Source organism: Oncorhynchus gorbuscha, unplaced genomic scaffold (genome assembly GCF_021184085.1).
Source record: "Oncorhynchus gorbuscha isolate QuinsamMale2020 ecotype Even-year unplaced genomic scaffold, OgorEven_v1.0 Un_scaffold_1709, whole genome shotgun sequence".
Taxonomy (NCBI): domain Eukaryota; kingdom Metazoa; phylum Chordata; class Actinopteri; order Salmoniformes; family Salmonidae; genus Oncorhynchus; species Oncorhynchus gorbuscha.
In genome coordinates, this window is record NW_025746408.1 from 67501 (window position 1) to 88285 (window position 20785).

Here is a 20785-nt window from a genome sequence, read left to right on the forward strand (position 1 = left end):
CTACCTAGAGAGAGCTGCAACTACAGGAGAACGTGGGTGTGGTCTACCTCGAGGGAGAGCTACAACTACAGGGGAAAGTGGGTGTGGTCTACCTAGAGAGCTACATTTACAGTGGAAAGTGGGTGTGGTCTACCTAGAGAGAGAGAGCTACAACTACAGGGGAAAGTGGGTGTGGTCTACCTAGAGAGGGAGCTACAACTACAGGGTAAAGTGGGCGTGGTCTACCTAGAGAGAGCTACAGCTACAGGGGAAAGTGGGTGTGGTCTACCTAGAGAGAGCTACAACAGCAGGGGAAAGTGGGTGTGGTCTACCTAGAGAGAGAGCTACAAATACAGGGAAAAGTGGGTGTGGTCTACCTAGAGAGGAGCTACAACTGCAGGGGAAAGTGGGTGTGGTCTACCTAGAGAGGGAGGGAGAGATTCAACTACAAGAGAAAGTGGGTGTGGTCTACCAAGAGAGGGAGCTACAACTACAGGGGAAAGTGGGTGTGGTCTACCTAGAGAGAGCTACAACTACAGGAGAAAGTGGGTGTGGTCTACCTAGAGAGGGAGCTACAACTTCAGGGGAAAGTGGGTGTGGTCTACCTAGAGAGGGAGCTACAACTTCGGGGGAAAGTGGGTGTGGTCTACCTAGAGAGGGAGCTACAACTTCAGGGGAAAGTGGGTGTGGTCTACCTAGAGAGGGAGCTACAACTTCAGGGTAAAGTGGGCGTGGTCTACCTAGAGAGAGCTACAGCTACAGGGGAAAGTGGGTGTGGTCTACCTAGAGAGAGCTAAAACTACAGGGGAAAGTGGGTGTGGTCTACCTAGAGAGAGCTGCAACTACAGGAGAACGTGGGTGTGGTCTACCTCGAGGGAGAGCTACAACTACAGGGGAAAGTGGGTGTGGTCTACCTAGAGAGCTACATTTACAGTGGAAAGTGGGTGTGGTCTACCTAGAGAGAGAGAGCTACAACTACAGGGGAAAGTGGGTGTGGTCTACCTAGAGAGGGAGCTACAACTACAGGGTAAAGTGGGCGTGGTCTACCTAGAGAGAGCTACAGCTACAGGGGAAAGTGGGTGTGGTCTACCTAGAGAGAGCTACAACAACAGGAGTAAGTGGGTGTGGTCTATCTAGAGAGAGAGCTCCAACTACAGGAGTAAGTGGGTGTGGTCTATCTAGAGAGAGAGCTCCAACTACAGGAGTAAGTGGGTGTGGTCTATCTAGAGAGAGTGCTCCAACTACAGGAGTAAGTGGGTGTGGTCTATCTAGAGAGAGAGCTCCAACTACAGGAGTAAGTGGGTGTGGTCTACCTAGAGAGAGAGCTCCAACTACAGGAGTAAGTGGGTGTGGTCTACCTAGAGAGAGAGCTCCAACTACAGGAGTAAGTGGGTGTGGTCTACCTAGAGAGAGAGCTCCAACTACAGGAGTAAGTGGGTGTGGTCTATCTAGAGAGAGAGCTCCAACTACAGGAGTAAGCGGGTGTGGTCTATCTAGAGAGAGAGCTCCAACTACAGGAGTAAGTGTGTGTGGTCTACCTAGAGAGAGAGCTCAAACTACAGGAGTAAGTGGGTGTGGTCTATCTAGAGAGAGAGCTCCAACTACAGGAGTAAGTGGGTGTGGTCTACCTAGAGAGGGAGGGAAAGATACAACTACAGGAGAAAGTGGGTGTGGTCTACCTAGAGAGGGAGGGAAAGATACAACTACAGGAGAAAGTGGGTGTGGTCTACCTAGAGAGAGCTAAAACTACAGGGGAAAGTGGGTGTGGTCTACCTAGAGAGAGCTGCAACTACAGGAGAACGTGGGTGTGGTCTACCTCGAGGGAGAGCTACAACTACAGGGGAAAGTGGGTGTGGTCTACCTAGAGAGCTACATTTACAGTGGAAAGTGGGTGTGGTCTACCTAGAGAGAGAGAGCTACAACTACAGGGGAAAGTGGGTGTGGTCTACCTAGAGAGGGAGCTACAACTACAGGGTAAAGTGGGCGTGGTCTACCTAGAGAGAGCTACAGCTACAGGGGAAAGTGGGTGTGGTCTACCTAGAGAGAGCTACAACAGCAGGGGAAAGTGGGTGTGGTCTACCTAGAGAGAGAGCTACAAATACAGGGAAAAGTGGGTGTGGTCTACCTAGAGAGGGAGCTACAACTGCAGGGGAAAGTGGGTGTGGTCTACCTAGAGAGGGAGGGAGAGATTCAACTACAAGAGAAAGTGGGTGTGGTCTACCAAGAGAGGGAGCTACAACTACAGGGGAAAGTGGGTGTGGTCTACCTAGAGAGAGCTACAACTACAGGAGAAAGTGGGTGTGGTCTACCTAGAGAGGGAGCTACAACTTCGGGGAAAGTGGGTGTGGTCTACCTAGAGAGGGAGCTACAACCGGGGGAAAGTGGGTGTGGTCTACCTAGAGAGGGAGCTACAACTTCAGGGGAAAGTGGGTGTGGTCTACCTAGAGAGGGAGCTACAACTTCAGGGTAAAGTGGGCGTGGTCTACCTAGAGAGAGCTACAGCTACAGGGGAAAGTGGGTGTGGTCTACCTAGAGAGAGCTAAAACTACAGGGGAAAGTGGGTGTGGTCTACCTAGAGAGAGCTGCAACTACAGGAGAACGTGGGTGTGGTCTACCTCGAGGGAGAGCTACAACTAGAGGGGAAAGTGGGTGTGGTCTACCTAGAGAGCTACATTTACAGTGGAAAGTGGGTGTGGTCTACCTAGAGAGAGAGAGCTACAACTACAGGGGAAAGTGGGTGTGGTCTACCTAGAGAGGGAGCTACAACTACAGGGTAAAGTGGGCGTGGTCTACCTAGAGAGAGCTACAGCTACAGGGGAAAGTGGGTGTGGTCTACCTAGAGAGAGCTACAACAGCAGGGGAAAGTGGGTGTGGTCTACCTAGAGAGAGAGCTACAAATACAGGGAAAAGTGGGTGTGGTCTACCTAGAGAGGGAGCTACAACTGCAGGGGAAAGTGGGTGTGGTCTACCTAGAGAGGGAGGGAGAGATTCAACTACAAGAGAAAGTGGGTGTGGTCTACCAAGAGAGGGAGCTACAACTACAGGGGAAAGTGGGTGTGGTCTACCTAGAGAGAGCTACAACTACAGGAGAAAGTGGGTGTGGTCTACCTAGAGAGGGAGCTACAACTTCAGGGGAAAGTGGGTGTGGTCTACCTAGAGAGGGAGCTACAACTTCGGGGGAAAGTGGGTGTGGTCTACCTAGAGAGGGAGCTACAACTTCAGGGGAAAGTGGGTGTGGTCTACCTAGAGAGGGAGCTACAACTTCAGGGTAAAGTGGGCGTGGTCTACCTAGAGAGAGCTACAGCTACAGGGGAAAGTGGGTGTGGTCTACCTAGAGAGAGCTACAGCTACAGGGGAAAGTGGGTGTGGTCTACCTAGAGAAAGCTACAGCTACAGGGGAAAGTGGGTGTGGTCTACCTAGAGAGAGCTACAACTACAGGGGAAAGTGGGTGTGGTCTACACATAGTATGGAAGAGTAGAAATTGGAACAACAGTTACTAGTGTTATTATCAAAAACATGTTGATGTGTTGGAATTATTCACACTTTGATTTCACACACACACACACACACACACACACACACACACACACACACACACACACACACACACACACACACACACACACACACACACACACACACACACACACACACACACACACACACACACACACACACACACACACACACACACACACACACACACACACAGGAATGAATCATTTCAAACATAGTTTAATCTGTTGAGAAAACCTATGGAGAAGAGGGGGATCGGTTTCACACATAGCTATTCTGGAGTCAGACACACCTCTATGGGACATTGTGTTCCTGTAGAGGGTCTGAGCTGGGTAAATGATATGAGATATCGTCTGTTAACATGTTAACACCTTGAAATCAATGGGAAACCTCTCATGGCTGTGTGTGTGGTGTGGATAATCCCACAGCACCCCCTCCCCCACAAAAACATACCTTTCATGAACTAACACGCCCACTTTCCCGCACTAGAGCTGACTGTACTGATAGCTACTGAGGAAAAATGTACTTACTATGACAGATATGATGTGGTTGTCTCACCTAGCCCTCTTCAGATGATTAACTAACTGTACGTCTCTCTGGATAAGAGCATCTGCTAAATGACTAACGTGTAAATGTCAAATGAAAAGCCCTTTTACTGAATAAAACATCCACACATCACTTCCATGTCTTTCCCTCTGGCTGACTGATTAGCTCAGGGAAGCCCCAACTACGCTGTACTACACCTTACAGAACACCCCCCCAACCCCCCAGCTGTCCTACTACAGAACACCCCCAGCTGTCCTACTACATAACACCCCCCAGCTGTCCTACTACATAACACCCCCCCAGCTGTCCTACTACAGAACACCCCCCCCAGCTGTCCTACTACAGAACACCCCCCAGCTGTCCTACTACAGAACACCCCCAGCTGTCCGACTACAGAACCCCCCCCCAGCTGTCCTACTACAGAACCCCCCCCCCCCAGCTGTCCTACTACAGAACCCCCCCCCCAGCTGTCCTACTACAGAACACCCCCCCCAGCTGTCCTACTACAGAACACCCCCAGCTGTCCGACTACAGAACCCCCCCCCCCAGCTGTCCTACTACAGAACACCCCCCCCAGCTGTCCGACTACAGAACCCCCCCCCCAGCTGTCCTACTACAAAACACCCCCCCCCCCAGCTGTCCTACTACAAAACACCCCCAGCTGTCCGACTACAGAACCCCCCCCCCAGCTGTCCTACTACAGAACCCCCCCCCCAGCTGTCCTACTACAGAACCCCCCCCCCCCCCCCCCCCCCAGCTGTCCTACTACAGAACCCCCCAGCTGTCCTACTACAGAACCCCCCAGCTGTCCTACTACAGAACCCCCCAGCTGTCCTACTACAGACCCCCCCAGCTGTCTTACTACAGAACCCCCCAGCTGTCCTACTACAGAACACCCCCCAGCTGTCCTACTACAGAACACCCCCAGCTGTCCTACTACAGAACACCCCCAGCTGTCCTACTACAGAACACCCCCCAGCTGTCCTACTACAGAACACCCCCAGCTGTCCTACTACAGAACACCCCCCCAGCTGTCCTACTACAGAACACCCCCCCAGCTGTCCTACTACAGAACACCCCCCAGCTGTCCTACTACAGAACACCCCCAGCTGTCCTACTACAGAACACCCCCAGCTGTCCTACTACAGAACACCCCCAGCTGTCCTACTACAGAACACCCCCCAGCTGTCCTACTACAGAACACCCCCAGCTGTCCTACTACAGAACACCCCCCAGCTGTCCTACTACAGAACACCCTACAGAACAGAGCCATGAAAACCTGTCAGAATAAACAGCTTGTTGCTCATGGATCAAGGAGAGGAGAATCCTATCACAGACACTGATGTCTTCACAGAGACTGATGTCCCCAGAGTGGAGATAAAACATCGGGACCGCCAGCTGTTGCCACGGCAACTATTGTATCCGAGGGCAGCAGCTCCTGTCAACTTGTGGATCTGTAGACCTTTTATAAATGGACCAAGACACAAGGATGGACACACACACACCCTCTGAGCTAAAACCAATCCACTTTTAAGTGGAACTGAATCAAATCCACCAAGCTGCTGTCTGTCACAAAATGAAATGACTTTTTGAAATCTAATTTGCAGAGGACGTCGCCTTTCGCTCTTTCTCTCTCCTTCTCTATCCTCATCATACATCGGTCTCTCTCCTTCTCTATCCTCATCATACATCGGTCTCTCTCCTTCTCTATCCTCATCATACATCGGTCTCTCTCCTTCTCTATCCTCATCATACATCGGTCTCTCTCCTTCTCTATCCTCATCATACATCGGTCTCTCTCCTTCTCTATCCTCATCATACATCGGTCTCTCTCCTTCTCTATCCTCATCATACATCGGTCTCTCTCCTTCTCTATCCTCATCATACATCGGTCTCTCTCCTTCTCTATCCTCATCATACATCGGTCTCTCTCCTTCTCTATCCTCATCATACATCGGTCTCTCTCCTTCTCTATCCTCATCATACATCGGTCTCCTCTTTCTCTATCCTCATCATACATCGGTCTCTCTCCTTCTCTATCCTCATCATACATCGGTCTCTCTCCTTCTCTATCCTCATCATACATCGGTCTCTGTCCTTCTCTATCCTCATCATACATCGGTCTCCTCTTTCTCTCTCCTTCTCTATCCTCATCATACATCGGTCTCTCTCCTTCTCTATCCTCATCATACATCGGTCTCCTCTTTCTCTCTCCTTCTCTATCCTCATCATACATCGGTCTCTCTCCTTCTCTATCCTCATCATACATCGGTCTCTCTCCTTCTACATTTACATTACATTTACATTTAAGTCATTTAGCAGACGCTCTTATCCAGAGCGACTTACAAATTGGTGCATTCACCTTATGACATCCAGTGGGACAGTCACTTAACAATAGTGCATCTAAAACTTAGGGGGGGTGGGGTGAGAGGGATTACTTATCCTATCCTAGGTATTCCTTAAAGAGGTGGGGTTTCAGGTGTCTCCGGAAGGTGGTGATTGACTTCTCTATCCTCATCATACATCGGTCTCTCTCCTTCTCTATCCTCATCATACATCGGTCTCTCTCCTTCTCTATCCTCATCATACATCGGTCTCTCTCCTTCTCTATCCTCATCATACATCGGTCTCTCTCCTTCTCTATCCTCATCATACATCGGTCTCCTCTTTCTCTCTCCTTCTCTATCCTCATCATACATCGGTCTCTCTCCTTCTCTATCTTCATCATACATCGGTCTCCTCTTTCTCTCTCCTTCTCTATCCTCATCATACATCGGTCTCTCTCCTTCTCTATCCTCATCATACATCGGTCTCTCTCCTTCTCTATCCTCATCATACATCGGTCTCCTCCACGTTGACAAGGTGCGAGTTGAAAATGGCACCTCATTACCCATAGGGCCCTGGTCAAAAGTGACATCCTATGTCCAGTTAAGGGTTTCTGCTTGTATTAGAGGTCGACCGATTCATCTGAATGGACGATTAATTAGGGTCGATTTCAAGTTCATAACAATCAGTAATCTGAATTTTGGACGCTGATTACATTGCACTCCACAAGGAGACTGCGTGGCAGGCTGACCACCTGTTATGCAAGTGCAGCAAGGAGCCAAGGTAAGGTGCTAGCTGGCATTAAACGTATCTTATAAAAACAATCTTCACATAATCACTAGTTAAACTAGTAAGATCATCAACCATGTGTAGTTATCTAGCTTGTCCTGCGTTGCATATAATCGATGCGGTGCCTGGTAATTTATCATCGAATCACAGCCTAAGTCGCTCTGGATAAGAGCGTCTGCTAAATGACTTAAATGTAAATGTAAATGTACTTCGCCAAACGGGTGCGCATCCTCGAAAAAAGAATGGCCATTAAACCAATGTACCTAACCATTAACATCAATGACTTTCTTAAAATCAACACAAGTATATATTTTAAACCTGCATATTTAGTTACAAGAAATGCATGTTAGCAGGCAATATTCAACTCTGGAAATTGTGTCATTTCTCTTGTGTTCAGTGCAAGCAGAGTCAGGGTATATGCAACAGGGTATATGCAACAGGGTATATGCAACAGGGTATATGCAACAGTGTATATGCAACAGGGTATATGCAACAGGGTATATGCAACAGGGTATATGCAACAGGGTATATGCAACAGGGTATATGCAACAGGGTATATGCAACAGGGTATATGCAACAGGGTATATGCAACAGGGTATATGCAACAGGGTATATGCAACAGGGTATATGCAACAGGGTATATGCAACAGGGTATATGCAACAGGGTATATGCAACAGGGTATATGCAACAGGGTATATGCAACAGGGTATATGCAACAGTGTATATGCAACAGGGTATATGCAACATTTTGGGCCGCCTGGCTCGTTGCAAACTGTGTTTCTTCCTAACAAAGAGCGTAATTAATTTGCCAGACATATTGCACTTTTACTTTTCTCCAACACTTTGTTTTTGCATTATTTAAACCAAATTGAACATGTTTCCTTATTTATTTGAGACAAAATGGATTTTTATCTATTATATTAAGTTAAAATAAAAGTGTTCACTCAGTATTGTTGTAATTGTCATATTACAAAAATATATATCAATAATAAATAAATAAAACACCTGATTCATCGGTATTGGCTTTTTTTGGTCCTCCAATAATCAGTATCTGCTGAAAAATCATAAATCGGTCGACCTCCAGCTCTGATCTAAATTGATAATATTTTATGATGATATCATCTATCATTTCATATTTGTCAAATGGCTGTGTTGGTCGGGCACTGTCTCCCTGTGTTGGTCGGGCACTGTCTCCCTGTGTTGGTCGGGCACTGTCTCCCTGTGTTGGTCGGGCACTGTCTCCCTGTGTTGGTCGGGCACTGTCTCCCTGTGTTGGTCGGGCACTGTCTCCCTGTGTTGGTCGGGCACTGTCTCCCTGTGTTGGTCGGGCACTGTCTCCCTGTGTTGGTCGGGCACTGTCTCCCTGTGTTGGTCGGGCACTGTCTCCCTGTGTTGGTCGGGCACTGTCTCCCTGTGTTGGTCGGGCACTGTCTCCCTGTGTTGGTCGGGCACTGTCTCCCTGTGTTGGTCGGGCACTGTCTCCCTGTGTTGGTCGGGCACTGTCTCCCTGTGTTGGTCGGGCACTGTCTCCCTGTGTTGGTCGGGCACTGTCTCCCTGTGTTGGTCGGGCACTGTCTCCCTGTGTTGGTCGGGCACTGTCTCCCTGTGTTGGTCGGGCACTGTCTCCCTGTGTTGGTCGGGCACTGTCTCCCTGTGTTGGTCGGGCACTGTCTCCCTGTGTTGGTCGGGCACTGTCTCCCTGTGTTGGTCGGGCACTGTCTCCCTGTGTTGGTCGGGCACTGTCTCCCTGTGTTGGTCGGGCACTGTCTCCCTGTGTTGGTCGGGCACTGTCTCCCTGTGTTGGTCGGGCACTGTCTCCCTGTGTTGGTCGGGCACTGTCTCCCTGTGTTGGTCGGGCACTGTCTCCCTGTGTTGGTCGGACACTGTCTCCCTGTGTTGGTCGGACACTGTCTCCCTGTGTTGGTCGGACACTGTCTCCCTGTGTTGGTCGGACACTGTCTCCCTGTGTTGGTCGGGTACTGTCTCCCTGTGTTGGTCGGGCACTGTCTCCCTGTGTTGGTCGGGCACTTTCTCCCTTTTAAAATTCTTTATAATCAGAAAATGGACCAATTTCAAAGGATGTTGATCAACAAAGAAAGAAGAATCTGTTGAAGGCTACAGGTGCAGATGACTGAACGACCCACTTATGTGTCTGTAGGAGTACTGACGAGAAGGCACACAAAGGTATGTACAAATGGTATTGGTTTGTCACATAACCTACATGTGATCTGCATTACATTATCATTACATTGGTATGAATGGTTTCTCTAAAACCTTCTAGCAGCAGTCCTCTACCTCCTCTCTGACCTCTTCAACGAAGATCCCAGAGGTCTCTACGTTACGGACAAGATGTGTGTATGAAAACCAGTCAGAAGTGAACAATGTTTTCATTCACATTTACCACAAATAACAAGGTTTGAATACGGTCATGTGCACGTTTTGTTACTCATCTGTATAATTCATATTTTTGTTTTCACAGACTTCACCCTCCCTACATCACTGATGAATAGACATGGAAACCTGACAAAGGACATCAACACATTAACATGCCAGAGGAGAAACTGATTGAACTTGGAGCTCTGCTTGGAGTTTACCACATATTTAGATGGTAGAATGCTGCTTTTACACTAAAATCATAAAACACTCAAATATGTTATTGTTATGCATATTGATAATATTAATAATAATAATAGTGGTGGGTAAAAAACAAATTAACCCAAAAAAAGGTTATTTGAGGAACCATTAAGGGGGTTCTTTGAGGAACCATTAAGGGGGTTCTTTGAGGAAGCATTAAGGGGGTTCTTTGAGGAACCATTAAGGGGGTTCTTTGAGGAACCATTAAGGGGGTTCTTTGAGGATCCATTAAGAGGGTTCTTTGAGGAACCATTAAGGGGGTTCTTTGAGGAACCATTAAGGGGGTTCTTTGAGGAACCATTAAGGGGGTTCTTTGAGGAACCATTAAGGGGGTTCTTTGAGGAACCATTAAGGGGGTTCTTTGAGGAACCATTAAGGGGTTCTTTGAGGATCCATTAAGGGGGTTCTTTGAGGAACCATTAAGGGGTTCTTTGAGGAACCATTAAGGGGTTCTTTGAGGAACCATTAAGGGGGTTCTTTGAGGAACCATTAAGGGGGTTCTTTGAGGAACCATTAAGGGGTTCTTTGAGGAACCATTAAGGGGGTTCTTTGAGGAACCATTAAGGGGGTTCTTTGAGGAAGCATTAAGGGGGTTCTTTGAGGAACCATTAAGGGGGTTCTTTGAGGAACCATTAAGGGGTTCTTTGAGGAACCATTAAGGGGGTTCTTTGAGGAACCATTAAGGGGGTTCTTTGAGGAACCATTAAGGGGGTTCTTTGAGGAACCATTAAGGGGGTTCTTTGAGGAACCATTAAGGGGGTTCTTTGAGGAACCATTAAGGGGGTTCTTTGAGGAAGCATTAAGGGGGTTCTTTGAGGAACCATTAAGGGGGTTATTTGAGGAACCATTAAGGGGGTTCTTTGAAGAACTGAGAGGTTCCCCCACAGTTCAATTTGAAGAACCCCTAAAGGATCATCCAGGAAGCTTTTCTTTTTAGAGTGTCGGAGTGACCCCACAATGCTGCCTGCGTGGAAAACAAAGACTGGGTCATCTCTCTACAGACCTGACATTACTGTGACACAAACACAGGAAGTGACTGTGTGTGTGTTGGCCAGCAGGAGAGCCCAGTTAACCACCCCCTTTAGATCCAGAGAAGGGAAAGAGATATGTAGCAGCTGATAGACACGGACAAACGGACTTACAGTACAAACACTAAGACAAGCATTGGCCAGCACTGAATACCCCTTTAGGTCCAGGGACGGGCGGGACACAACATCCTGACAGCTGATTGGCTACTACTCACCCATGTCCTTGGATCCCTGGCTCTCACTGGCTAGCTCTCCCATCCTCACCAGGGCATCAAAGTAGCCCTTAGCAGCAAACGTCACATCTGGGGACAGAGGAAGAACAGCATGAGATTAGGGTCAGAGGTAGAGGGCAACTCCGTGGCCTATAAAGACGCACACACAGAAGTGTTCACACACATCCTCACGTCGAGAGAGAAGACGATGCTATAGAGAGTAATGGTGTGTCTCATGTGGAGAGAGAGGACGATGCGTCTCATGTGGAGAGAGAGAGAGGACGATGCTATAGAGAGTAATGGTGTGTCTCATGTGGAGAGAGAGAGAGAGGACGATGCTATAGAGAGTAATGGTGTGTCTCATGTGGAGAGAGAGAGAGAGAGAGAGGACGATGCTATAGAGAGTAATGGTGTGTCTCATGTGGAGAGAGAGAGAGGACGATGCTATAGAGAGTAATGGTGTGTCTCATGTGGAGAGAGAGAGAGGACGATGCTATAGAGAGTAATGGTGTGTCTCATGTGGAGAGAGAGAGAGGACGATGCTATAGAGAGTAATGGTGTGTCTCATGTGAAGAGAGAGAGAGGACGATGCTATAGAGAGTAATGGTGTGTCTCATGTGGAGAGAGAGAGAGGACGATGCTATAGAGAGTAATGGTGTGCCTCATGTGGAGAGAGAGAGAGGACGATGCTATAGAGAGTAATGGTGTGTCTCATGTGGAGAGAGAGAGAGGACGATGCTATAGAGAGTAATGGTGTGTCTCATGTGGAGAGAGAGAGAGAGAGAGGACGATGCTATAGAGAGTAATGGTGTGTCTCATGTGGAGAGAGAGAGAGGACGATGCTATAGAGAGTAATGGTGTGTCTCATGTGGAGAGAGAGAGAGGACGATGCTATAGAGAGTAATGGTGTGTCTCATGTGGAGAGAGAGAGAGAGAGAGGACGATGCTATAGAGAGTAATGGTGTGTCTCATGTGGAGAGAGAGAGAGGACGATGCTATAGAGAGTAATGGTGTGTCTCATGTGGAGAGAGAGAGAGAGAGAGGACGATGCTATAGAGAGTAATGGCGTCTCATGTGGAGAGAGAGAGAGGACGATGCTATAGAGAGTAATGGCGTCTCATGTGGAGAGAGAGAGAGGACGATGCTATAGAGAGTAATGGTGTGTCTCATGTGGAGAGAGAGAGAGAGAGAGGACGATGCTATAGAGAGTAATGGCGTCTCATGTGGAGAGAGAGAGAGGACGATGCTATAGAGAGTAATGGCGTCTCATGTGGAGAGAGAGAGAGGACGATGCTATAGAGAGTAATGGCGTCTCATGTGGAGAGAGAGAGAGGACGATGCTATAGAGAGTAATGGCGTCTCATGTGGAGAGAGAGAGAGGACGATGCTATAGAGAGTAATGGTGTGTCTCATGTGGAGAGAGAGAGAGGACGATGCTATAGAGAGTAATGGTGTGTCTCATGTGGAGAGAGCGAGAGGACGATGCTATAGAGAGTAATGGCGTCTCATGTGGAGAGAGGATGATGCGTCTCATGTGGAGAGAGAGAGGACGATGCTATAGAGAGTAATGGTGTGTCTCATGTGGAGAGAGAGGATGATGCTATAGAGAGTAATGGTGTGTCTCATGTGGAGAGAGAGAGAGAGAACGATGCTACAGTAACACATTCAGGATCTAGCTAGCTACTGTAACGCTACAGTAGCTAGCTGGATCCTGAACAACGTGTTATTATGGGCTGTCTAGTGCAGCTAGCAGGATCCTGAACAACTAGTTATTATGGGCTGTCTAGTGCAGCTAGCTGGATCCTGAACAACTAGTTATTATGGGCTGTCTAGTGCAGCTAGCTGGATTCAACCTAGACCAGACCTCTGCTGTGGCTGTCAACACTCACAGGGGACTGACAGGCTGTGAGAAGTGAGAACCAGACTGGGCCAAAGTCAGACACCACTGTTGCCTGCCAACCTGCTGCTCCCCAAACAGGCTGACAGAAACAGTGGCCAACTCTGGCCCCGAGTCTGACTGAACATGAACCAGCCCACTATCCATCATCACTGACAGTGGACAAGTAGACTGACTGAACATGAACCAGCCCACTATCCATCATCACTGACTGACTGGCTGGCAGCGGTGGCCAACTCTGGTCCGCCTGAACAACTCCTCACTTGTCATATCCAGCCCAGTCCAGCCCAGTCCCGCCCAGTCCAGTCCAGCCCAGCCCCGCCCAGTCCCGCCCAGTCCAGCCCCGCCCAGTCCAGCCCAGTCCAGCCCCGCCCAGTCCAGCCCAGTCCCGCCCAGTCCAGCCCCGCCCAGTCCAGCCCAGTCCAGCCCAGTCCAGCCCCGTTCCGCCCAGTCCAGCCCAGTCCAGTCCAGTCTCGCCCAGTCCAGTCCAGCCCAGCCCCGCCCCGCCCAGTCCCGCCCAGTCCAGCCCCGCCCAGTTCCACCCAGTCCAGCCCCGCCCAGTCCAGCCCCGCCCCGCCCAGCAGGGGGATCTGGGTTCAAATTGTTCTGGATTGGAAGTTACAGCCTGCCTTGTGGAAGAGTTGGAGCACTGGTTGGTATTAGATGTATTGATTGACAGTAGAGATAAGATGAGGGTTGAGTAGGTTTGTTTAATCTTTAAGGGTGATTGATTAGTAACAGGCCTTTTCTAGTTTCAAGCCCCCATGTAGTGTTTTAATTTGATGTTTGTATCATCACTGTATGTCTAATAAATCCCTGTTTATTTCATGACAATAACAAATATATATTTAATACTTTATTTCCTTGTGCCTCCGTTTGCCATTGAAATGCTCAGTCTGATTATGTGGAGTGTTGATATAAATGTCAATATATATTTGTCTGCAGGGGGGGTTTGTGTGTGTGTGTGTGCGCCCTCTTCAACACACAGCTAATAGTGGGCAGTGTGTGTGTGTGTGTGTGTGTGTGTGTGTGTGTGTGTGTGTGTGTGTGTGTGTGTGTGTGTGTGTGTGTGTGTGTGTGTGTGTGTGTGTGTGGGTAGATAAGCTGAGTTACTTTACTTCCTTCCAACAGAATGTAGAGGGACAGACAGGACCAACGTAATGTAGAGGGACAGACAGGACCAACGTAATGTAGAGGGACAGACAGGACCAACATATTGTAGAGGGACAGACAGGACCAACATATTGTAGAGGGACAGACAGGACCAACATATTGTAGAGGGTGAGACAGGACCAACATATTGTAGAGGGTGAGACAGGACCAACGTAATGAAGAGGGACAGACAGGACCAACGTAATGTAGAGGGACAGACAGGACCAACGTAATGTAGAGGGACAGACAGGACCAACAGAATGTAGAGGGTGAGACAGGACCAACAGAATGTAGAGGGACAGACAGGACCAACAGAATGTAGAGGGTGAGACAGGACCAACAGAATGAAGAGGAACAGACCAGAGGATTAGGGTCTATAACTGGGCAGCAGACAGTGGGTGGGGAGAGAAGGGTCAGACATGGTAGTGATCCACCGCTTCCTAGCTACCTTAGAGAGAGGACACCATCTACCTTAGGGTTAGGATGCAACTCCCTTGACATGCAGAATTCCAAATGGACTCCTATAGTCCCAGTCCCAGTCCCAGTCCCAGCCCAAAGTTCCCAGTCCCCAGCCCCCAGTCCCAGTCCCAGCCAACAGAAGAGTCCTGTCCAGGGGGTGAACTTGTACACCAAGCTGCATCACATTACAAAAACAAGACAGGTTCCTGCCCTATGGACCGTTGAGGCTCAGACTAAAGCTTAGTTACTTACTACTGACTAACACGACCATATGGGTTTACAGCATGTGTCCACCCACACCCCCTCCTCTTCACTCACCTCTTAATGGTCTAATTGGCCTGGACCAATCCTCCAGGTCTCCCTATTAGACCTGTCCAGCCTACCAGGAACAGAAACTGGCATGGGGTGAAGGGGGGGGTCAGAGACCAGCCAGTCAGAGGAGGAGCTACACCCCCCTGACCCACTGCAGAGGGCAGACTCCTTCATGGGTCATCATCCCACTGCAGAGGGCAGACTCCTTCATGGGTCATCATCATCCCACTGCAGAGGGCAGACTCCTTCATGGGTTATTAACCCACTGCAGAGGGCAGACTCCTTCATGGGTCATCATCATCCCACTGCAGAGGGCAGACTCCTTCATGGGTTATTAACCCACTGCAGAGGGCAGACTCCTTCATGGATCATCATCCCACTGCAGAGGGCAGACTCCTTCATGGATCATCATCCCACTGCAGAGGGCAGACTCCTTCATGGATTCATCATCCCACTGCAGAGGGCAGACTCCTTCATGGGTCATTATCCCACTGCAGAGGGCAGACTCCTTCATGGGTTATTAACCCACTGCAGAGGGCAGACTCCTTCATGGATCATCATCCCACTGCAGAGGGCAGACTCCTTCATGGATTATCATCATCCCACTGCAGAGGGGTCATTAACCCACTGCAGAGGGCAGACTCCTTCATGGGTCATTAACCCACTGCAGAGGGCAGACTCCTTCATGGATCATTAACCCACTGCAGAGGGCAGACTCCTTCATGGGTCATTAACCCACTGCAGAGGGCAGACTCCTTCATGGATCATTAACCCACTGCAGAGGGCAGACTCCTTCATGGATCATTAACCCACTGCAGAGGGCAGACTCCTTCATGGGTCATTATCCCACTGCAGAGGGCAGACTCCTTCATGGGTCATTATCCCACTGCAGAGGGCAGACTCCTTCATGGGTCATTATCCCACTGCAGAGGGCAGACTCCTTCATGGGTCATTATCCCACTGCAGAGGGCAGACTCCTTCATGGGTCATTATCCCCCCAAGTTATCTGGATATATTCAGTGTTGAGGAGACAGTGACTCTTCTGTCAGCGAATGTCAGCGAATGTGTTCGTGTGTCTGTGGTGTTTATTGGGGTGTTGACAGACCTGACCTACAGTACAAAGTGAGAGATATCTGAGCAAGTTAGGTTCAACTACACTCTGTCCCCTGTGTGATAAGTCCATCTGTACTCGTCTGCTCTCCTAAACCTCTTTAGGAAAACCAAAGAGTGAGCAAACACACACACACACACACACACACACACACACACACACACACACACACACACACACACACACACACACACACACACACACACACACACACACACACACACACACACACACACACACACACACACACACACACACACACACACACACACACACTTCCATTGTCTATCAGATCTTTTATAGTGAACTGTCTATCACTCCAGAGGTACACAGTGCTCCATCTCTGCTCCCAGCTGTCGATTGTACTGCTGCTCTGCTCTGATTAGGACCCAGGCGTTGATTGTACTGCTGCTCTGCAACACACCTCTCTGTCTGAGTCCCAAACAACACCCTATTCCCTCGGGTCTAAAGTAGTGCACTATGTAGGGAACAGGATACCGTTTGGGAAACATCCTCACTCCTGAGGCTGTGCCAGGGGTTGCAGACCAGATGATAAGACTGGCTGTGTGACTGCTACGGTGTCAGGATGAGAAATATCATCCCTTTCTTTAAATGAGACGGCACAAAGGAGACTGGGAGCAGGAGGCTGGTGACTGGCTGCCTAGACCTGGAGAGGAGAGGGAGAGGAGTGGGAGGAGAGGAGAGGAGAGTGAGAGCAGGAGGCTGGTGACTGGCTGCCTAGACCTGGAGAGGAGAGGGAGAGCAGTGGGAGGAGAGGGGAGAGGGAGAGCAGTGGGAGGAGAGGAGAGAGTGACAGCAGGAGGCTGGTGACTGGCTGCCTAGACCTGGAGAGGAGAGGGAGAGGAGTGGGAGGAGAGGAGAGGAGAGTGAGAGCAAGAGGCTGGTGACTGGCTGCCTAGACCTGGAGAGGAGAGGGAGAGCAGTGGGAGGAGAGAGTGAGAGCAGGAGGCTGGTGACTGGCTGCCTAGACCTGGAGAGGAGAGGGAGAGGAGTGGGAGGAGAGGAGAGAGTGAGAGCAGGAGGCTGGTGACTGGCTGCCTAGACCTGGAGAGGAGAGAGTGAGAGCAGGAGGCTGGTGACTGGCTGCCTAGACCTGGAGAGGAGAGGGAGAGGAGTGGGAGGAGAGGAGAGGAGAGAGCAGGAGGCTGGTGACTGGCTGCCTAGACCTGGAGAGGAGAGGAGAGGGAGAGGAGTGGGAGGAGAGGAGAGAGTGAGAGCAGGAGAAAGAGAGAGCGAGGTGAGGAACAGACGACAAAGAGTGGAGAGAAGAACAGGCCACAGAACCAGATTAGAGGAGAAGAAGAATAGAACACTCACTGGATAGGGCCTTCTCATAGCTCTTCCCCATGGCAACGAAGTTCCGCAAGCAGGGGTTGAACTGCTCCATGATGGACTGAAAGAGAGAGAAGGGAGGGGAGTTTGTTAGAGGAGAAACCGACAATGACAGTAGAACAAGCTGGCATACTACTAGAGTGGCCATAAATACACACACACACACCACACACACACACACACACACACACACACACACACACACACACACACACACACACACACACACACACACACACACACACACACACACACACACACACACACACACACACACACACACACACACACACACACACACACACACACACACACACACACACACACACACACACACGCATAATAAACAATCGTAGGGACACAGCACTTCCCAATTTCTAGAATAACCCTGTTGAATCAATAGTCCACCTACAGTGCTTTTCAACATGTTCTGTTATCAATGACTGTAGCAGGGGAGGAGAGGAATATGGAGGAGAGGGAGGACCGTTGATTATGGAGGTGGAATGAGAGAGAGAGAGACTGCAGAGGACTGAAATAATGCCGTGGTCTTTCTGCATAGTATTACATGGAAAGCCCAGTGGAGGCTGATAAGGGGAGGACAGCTGGAACGGAGTAAATGGGATGGCATCAAACAAGTGGAATCCCATTCACCTCATTCATCTAACCCTAACCCATTACATCTAACCCTAACCCATTACAACTAACCCTAACCCATTACAACTAACCCTAACCCACTGCAACTAACCCTAACCCATTACAACTAACCCTAACCCATTACAACTAACCCTAACCCACTACAACTAACCCACTACAACTAACCCTAACCCATTACAACTAACCCTAACCCATTACAACTAACCCTAACCCATTACAACTAACCCTAACCCATTACAACTAACCCTAACCCATTACAACTAACCCTAACCCACTACAACTAACCCTAACCCATTACAACTAACCCTAACCCATTACAACTAACCCTAACCCATTACAACTAACCCTAACCCATTACAACTAACCCTAACCCATTACAACTAACCCTAACCCATTACAACTAACCCTAACCCACTACAACTAACCCTAACCCATTACAACTAACCCTAACCCATTACAACTAACCCTAACCCATTACAACTAACCCTAACCCATTACAACTAACCCTAACCCATTACAACTAACCCTAACCCATTACAACTAGCCCTAACCCATTACAACGAGCCCCTCCTCCCCATTACAACGAGCCCCTCCTCCCCATTACAACGAGCCCCTCCTCCCCATTACAACGAGCCCCTCCTCCCCATTACAACGAGCCCCTCCTCCCCATTACAACGAGCCCCTCCTCCCCATTACAACGAGCCCCTCCTCCCCATTACCGAGCCCCTCCTCCCCATTACAACGAGCCCCTCCTCCCCATTACAACGAGCCCCTCCTCCCCATTACAACGAGCCCCTCCTCCCCATTACAACGAGCCCCTCCTCCCCATTACAACGAGCCCCTCCTCCCCATTACAACGAGCCCCTCCTCCCCATTACAACGAGCCCCTCCTCCCCATTACAACGAGCCCCTCCTCCCCATTACAACGAGCCCCTCCTCCCCATTACAACGAGCCCTAACCCATTACAACTAACCCTAACCCATTACAACTAACCCTAACCCATTACAACTAACCCTAACCCATTACAACTAACCCTAACCCATTACAACTAACCCTAACCCATTACAACGAGCCCCTCCTCCCCATTACAACTAACCCTAACCCATTACAACTAACCCTAACCCATTACAACGAGCCCCTCCTCCCCCATTACATCTAACCCTAACCCATTACATCTAACCCTAACCCATTACAACTAACCCTAACCCATTACAACTAACCCTAACCCATTACAACTAACCATAACCCATTACAACTAACCCTAACCCATTACAACTAACCCTAACCCATTACAACTAACCCTAACCCATTACAACTAACCCTAACCCATTACAACGAGCCCCTCCTCCCCATTACAACTAACCCTAACCCATTACAACTAACCCTAACCCATTACAACGAGCCCCTCCTCCCCATTACAACGAGCCCCTCCTCCCCAAGATGCCAACAACCTCCTGTGATGGAAACAGAGGTGTGTGTGGATAAGGAATAACAATGTCCACTATATATACACAGAATAACATGCCCAGTCTTCTCTCTACAATGACAATGCAACCATTACTACAAACACGGAACAGGCTTGACATCTCCCATCCACACATCCTCCCTCCCTCCCTCCTCCCTCCCTCCCTCCTCCCTCCCTCCCTCCCTCCCTCCCTCCCTCCCTCCCTCCCTCCCTCCCTCCCTCCCTCCCGGGTTTCTTCCAATTAGTCCAGTCCCAGTCTGACAGGTGTGTAAAGGCAGCTACTCCAAGCAGTCCCCCTGCTTCATCAGTCCCTGTCCATACTGCTGGCAGGTCCATTGTACTGTACCTTACTCTGCTGTACTTCTCCAATTATAATACCCTGCAATGGTACCAATGTGTTCCAGGGTGAAAAATCCTTCAGTATCTGCACACCATAATGTGTAAACCACTACAGTTTGGCAAGTCATTTGTGATTCCCTACATCCCTGTGTAGCCTGTTAAACCAAGGTCAGTGCAGTCGCTTTTCAGGTCCACTAACTGGACACTGATTGGCTGACAAGTTCCCTGGGAACTGATTGGCTGACACCAGAGGTTACCTTCCTGGTTCTGCCAAACTTTCTGAACGTTCAGTAAAACTGGGTCTGGGGGGGAACGGACTGGAGGAGAGAGACTTATCGGGATGGAGCAAAACAGTGTACAGGGCCAGGAGTGGTGGCTCAGCGTTATCAGCATCTGAAGCAAACAGACACTCACGCATGCAGACAGGTGCGCGCACACACACACACACACACACACACACACACACACACACACACACACACACACACACACACACACACACACACACACACACACACACACACACACACACACACACACACACACACACACACACACACACACACACACACACACACACACACACACACACACGCACGCACGAGATCGACCGTTTTATCGGTATGGCCAATTAATTAGGGCCGATTTCAAGTTTTCATAACAATCGGAAATCGGTATTTTTGGGCGCCTATTTTCTTTGGTATACCTTTAGAACACATTCTTATTTTCAATGACTGCCTGGGAACAGTGGGTTAACTGCCTTGTTCAGGGGCAGAACAGATTTTCACCTTGTCAGCTCGGGGGATCCAATCTTGCAACCTTACAGTTAACTAGTCCAATGCAATAACTACCTGCCGCTCTCATTGCACTCCACAAGGAGACTGACTACCTGTTACGCAAATGCAGTAAACCAAGGTAAGGTGCTAGCTAGCATTAAACTTATCTTATAAAAAACAATCAATCAATCATAATCACTAGTTAACTACACATGGTTGATGATATTACTAGATA

General features: G+C 49.3%; 1 protein-coding gene across 1 annotated transcript in view; it reads right to left on the bottom strand.

Moving 5' to 3' along the window:
- LOC124023889 (brain-specific angiogenesis inhibitor 1-associated protein 2-like) overlaps positions 1–17463 on the bottom strand; it is a gene marked incomplete at its 3' end in the record, with an annotated part of 69137 nt that extends 51674 nt beyond the window's left edge. Inside the window, exons 1-2 of the mRNA XM_046338052.1 lie at positions 17301–17463; positions 11035–11121 (exon numbers count right to left, since the gene is read on the bottom strand). Coding sequence (XP_046194008.1) covers positions 11035–11121; positions 17301–17463 — 250 coding nt within the window. The remainder of the gene's footprint in view (positions 1–11034; positions 11122–17300) is intronic.
- Between the last annotated feature and the right edge of the window lie 3322 nt (positions 17464–20785).